At 57.4% G+C, this 4,782-nt stretch overlaps 1 protein-coding gene across 1 annotated transcript in view; it reads left to right on the forward strand.

Moving 5' to 3' along the window:
- Window positions 1-4,782, forward strand: part of LOC104488968 (zinc finger protein 512B-like) — a gene marked incomplete at its 3' end in the record, with an annotated part of 23,841 nt that overhangs the window by 12,339 nt on the left and 6,720 nt on the right. Inside the window, exons 12-14 of the mRNA XM_010131076.1 lie at window positions 1-59; window positions 718-1,005; window positions 1,597-1,788. The exon at window positions 1-59 is cut by the window's left edge and continues 4 nt beyond it. Of these exons, the coding sequence (XP_010129378.1) occupies window positions 1-59; window positions 718-1,005; window positions 1,597-1,788 (539 nt within the window). The remainder of the gene's footprint in view (window positions 60-717; window positions 1,006-1,596; window positions 1,789-4,782) is intronic.

Below are 4,782 nucleotides of genomic sequence, written 5' to 3' on the forward strand. Positions count from 1 at the left end.
AGCGGGAAAGGCTGAGGAAAGTGCTGAAGCAGATGGGAAAACTGAAATGTCCTAACGAGGTACGAGAACGATTCCTGTTTCTTGTTCTGAAAGAGGCTGAAGGAGTGAGTCCCGATGCAGAGGGGGGCGTGAACTCTCCAGGCACTTGTTGGCACACGTTCAGCTTTGCTCAGCCATCCAGGTCCCCATCCCGCTGGCTCCCTGCGCTCCAGCAGCGGGCCATCCTGGCGGGCGTAGGGCAGGTTGAGGAGCGCTGAAGGGCAGGTTCTGCCTCCTGAGCTCAGGAAGGGGCTCAGCCAGCGCTGTCCTGGCCACAGCCCAAAACTAAACCAAACCACACCAAAAAGCAGTGGTGGCAGACAAGTCACGAACGGGTAATGGGGGCACATGGAAGAGGTTTGTCCCTGCGATGCTTTGTTCTCTGTGCAGGCTGTGCCTCCCCATCACCTTCCCCTCCTGCTGCCCACTGTGCGTCTGTCCGGGGAGCTCCGCAGTGTGTCAGGGCAGGTAGCCCCATCCCTCTGTGGCACTGTTCTGCCTGTGTGTGGCTGTTTGTGGGAGAGGGACCCTCCAGTGATCTCTTGGAGGGGGCATGTTGACAGAGCGGCCTTGCAGAGTGGTCTCTGTGTTCCTCCCTGGAGCAACAACACCCTGACTCAACATGGGCACGTGAAGCTCCAGTCCCCCTTAACTCTCTTCTTCTCCCCATCTCCATAGGGCTGCGTGGCCAACTTCTCCAGCCTGATGGGCTACCAGTACCACCAGAAACGGTGCGGGAAGCAGCTCGCCGAGGCCGACAAGCCTGTGTTCAGCTGTCCGCACTGCGGCAAGAAGTACAAATCCAAAGCTGGCCATGACTACCATGTGCGGTCAGAACACGCGGCCTTGGTGAGCCCCCTGGACGACTCCGAAGCCCGAGGAGCGGGGCCAGCCCTCCCTGGGAGTGACTGCAGAGCTGCAGAGCCCGTGGGCAGGACAGAGCCGGGCAGGGCCGGGATGGGCAAGGCAGGTGCAGATGTCAGACTGGTGTTGTTTTTCTCCTTCGCGTCACCACGTGCGCGTGTTGTACCATGCGGTGTTGGTGGGAAACGGGCTACAGCCCTCTCTGACAAAGCGGGATGCTGCGTTTATGGGCACGAAGTGGTCGGCAGCGTTCCCTTTCCCTGGTGCTCCAGCCCACCCTGCACCCGTGCTCTGCAAGGAAAATAAACAGAGCTCAGGTCGCTCTCTCAGCCTCAACCAAGCACTGGGGTGGCAGGATCCATCCCCGGGGAGCTTCCTTTGCTGTTCTGCTGATCCCTACTGACGGCGCATCTGATGCTAATAACTCCTGAACTCTAATAAATGGAGGCGTTTATACACATGGGAGGGCAAAAGGACGCAGCCGGCTACCGCATGGCTGGCTGCTGGGCTGGGGAGGCAGGGGTGCTCCCCTTGTTCCCATGCTTGGGCACGGAGGTACCAGCAGCCCTTCCCTGCACAAAGCAGGTCTGCAAACACCTCCCTCCCCGCCAAACCCCAGCATCTCCATCCCACAGCTGGACAGCTGCTGCCTCATCCCTCATCATGCCCACCCTGACTCTGTCTCTGTTGCAGCCTCCAGAGGAGCCAGAGGTGAAGCCAGAGCCTGGCCCCGTAGAAGATTTCGAAAGGACCCCAAGTGGCCGCATCCGTCGGACATCAGCCCAAGTCGCTGTCTTCCACCTTCAGGAGATAGCGGAGGATGAGCTGGCCAGGGACTGGACCAAGCGGAGGATGAAGGATGACCTGGTGCCTGAAACGAAGCGGGTGAGAACTTTTCTTTCTCCTTTCTCTCCTAGCATGGCCCCAGCTGGCCGAGGGTTCACGGGCCTCATCTTCTGTGCCTTAAATCAATTAGCCACGATGGCAAATGTATTGCTAAAGAGCCCACCCAGCACAGGCTGCGCCCCGCTGCTGCAGAGGCTCTGTACGAGCCTGGCAGCAGGGCAGCTCTGCCCTTTCCGCTGCCAGGACCCAAATCTAACTGGAGCAAAAGGTGGTGCTTTGTGGGAAATCAGCGGAGAGGTCAGAGCCCAGCCCAGAGGACGTTGTGCTCTGTGCTCAGCAGTGAAGAAGGGGCTGGCAGCCAAGAGGAGCATGTGAAGAGAGCAGAGGTCAGGTCTGAAACCATCTCCCTTGCACTGTCAGAGCGCAAAGATGCCCCAGGCGGAATTTCTTCCCTTCTATGTCGCTGCCTTAATTTCTGGGGGATGCTTCCCTGGAGGTCAAGGGCCTGCAGCGTCACTGGAGCGTGGAGGCAGGGCTGAGCCCTGCAGTCTCCAGCAGTGATGCATGCATGGTCTGGTGCTGTGGGGTCTGCACGGCCAAAGGCTTGGGCTTCATGGAGACTGTGGAGTAACGTGTGAACTCAAACATCCCAGGCTGTGGGAGGAGGTGATGCCTGGGAATGTCCTGAAGCTGAAATTCCCTCCAGGAACACTCCTTCTGGACCATAAATGGAATGAAACAGCAACAAATCATAAACCTTTTCAGTATAAAAGGGAAAAAAGAGAAGGAGTTGGAGGTTTTTAATCCTGTAGTTGATACTTTTTGGCCAGGACTCAAAGCACAACTCTCTGCATTCAGCCTTTTTCCTGAGCAAGGAGCTCAGGTGCCAGGTCTTCTTGCTCTGAACCGTTGGGAATCTCTTCTCCAGTGCTCTGGATTTCAGCCTGGGCAGGATATTGGGCATGTTGGACCAGCTCCCAGGGGACAAAACAAGGCTCTTGGGCTGGAGGCTCTTGGGGCCCTGCATGAGCTGCTCTCCCCAGCCATGCTGGCTGTGCGTCGCACCGATGGATTCCAGGGGAGGTCAGTGCCGTGGGCGAGTACGTATGTAGCTGTGAGTGTGCCAGTGGGTGCATCTTGCAGTGACTGTCAGGTTCCCTTGACAACACTCTCAAACATGATCTGTTCAGTCTATGACATTTTTTTTCTCGACGAGCTGTGCAGGAAGGAGGTGGGAAGCAGGTTCTGCCCAGGGAGCTGGTGGGAGCTTGCTGACTTCAGCACGCTTTGTGCTACTCTGCTGAGCAGTGTCTTGCACTGCTCAGGACTTGTCTACAAATTGCTGTGCTTCAGGGTGTGGAAAAAAACCTTCCAGCTATGAAGAGACTCAAACACACCAGCAAGTGCCTTGTTTGACCCTGTTACAGCCCCAGAAATAGCCGCTGGGAGTACATGGCCAGGCCCGCAGACCCCCTTGGACTGGAGAGAGGTGGAATGTCAGGGATCAGCAGCAGATTTCAACTGCTCCTGCACCATCTCAGCAAGAGCTGGGGATTTCCAGGGTCCCAGGGGGACAGACACTGCGCAGCTCCAGTCTGTAACCAGCGATGGATGGATGCACCTGGACTTGCTGCAGTGCAGGAGTCGCTCCATCCCCAAGCTCTCCACAGTCCCAGAAGTCAACCTGGATTTCAGGTCAGCTCCTCCACCCACTTCTGCGTCCCTTTTCCAGGCAGCAAAGCTTGTCCCTAGCAGAAGGCAAGAAGCTCCTCAGCAAGCTGAGGGGGTCCGGGGGTTCGCAGCCTCCTGGCAGGCACAGCCCTGCTGCAGCCCCTGTCCCTGTGGCCATAGGGCAGCTGGTCCCGGCCAGAGAGAGGAATGTTGGGTTCGGATCCCGTTGGTGGCCCGTGGTGGGAAGCGTTCGGCTTTCCCCAGGAGGATGGATTCCTTCGCACCAAAGCAATGGCATTAGAATAAACGATTGCTGCTCGATCCCAGGCCTGTGCTGCCTTCATTCTGCACTAACCATATCCAGCATTTCTAAATATACACTGGAGCCTTATTTTCTCGCTCCAATCTTTATTTGCCTCTGGATAAGCTGAAACAGATGGGGTGTTTCACAACGGCCGCTCGCCGGGGATGTCAGATGGGGAAGGGCACACCCCTGCTGCTTTTCTGGGAAAAAAATCCCCTTTCCAGAAGCTCCATGAAGATGATGCCGATGCTTCGACCTTCCTCTGGCCTTCGCTGGGACCATTGCCTGCCCCAGAGAGTCTCAGGACCACTGCAGAAGGAGTGAGAGGCCAGCAGGTTCCCAGCTCAGTGGTGCAGGCGGGCGGTGGTAGACTCTGGGATCTGGTGGGTGATGATGACCTCGCTTGTTTTGGAGGCCGAACTGAGAGAAACAGCTGCCTTGAGGCAAGAGAAGGAGCATCTAAGAAGTGAAAGGGGAGAAAACGCTATGGAAATCCCACAATTTCCTGGTGTGATGCTTCCCCTGTAGAGCTCGAGGTGTGGTTGCTTGTTTCGAGGTGCTGTGAGCTTTGTGCTGGAGGTGGTGATAGGCTCCTGCAGCCCCGGCAGCCACCGTGCTGAGACCAGGACACCTCCCAGTTAAACCCAGTTAAACCACAGTGTGGGGATGCAGAGCTCCCTGAGTCTCGGAATCCGGGTGCTGCTGCAGGGCTGGGGCAGCCATGGAGGCTGCACATCCCCGTGGAGCCTGCGAGCCACGTCGTGGGACAACTGGGATCTGGGGCGAAGGGCTCCGCAGGCATAAAGCTGAAAGAGAAAAATCATCTCCAGCCTTGGAGTTTTTAAGAAAACCCCATCCTGAAAGCAGAATAAATTCCAGAGCAGAAGAGCCTGGCTCGGGTTTGTCCCCCGAAACAATGGCGCTGCAGTGCGGGCAGGAGCCAGGCTGAGCCCTGCGGCCGTATGTCGCTGGTGGCCCAAACCCCATCCCAGCTCCCACTGTGGACCCGGAGCTCAGCGGGGCTGGGTCTGGCCTTCCTTCCCTTTCTCAGCAGGGCA

This window comes from Buceros rhinoceros, unplaced genomic scaffold, assembly GCF_000710305.1.
Source record: "Buceros rhinoceros silvestris isolate BGI_N320 unplaced genomic scaffold, ASM71030v1 scaffold13282, whole genome shotgun sequence".
NCBI classification, from domain to species: domain Eukaryota; kingdom Metazoa; phylum Chordata; class Aves; order Bucerotiformes; family Bucerotidae; genus Buceros; species Buceros rhinoceros.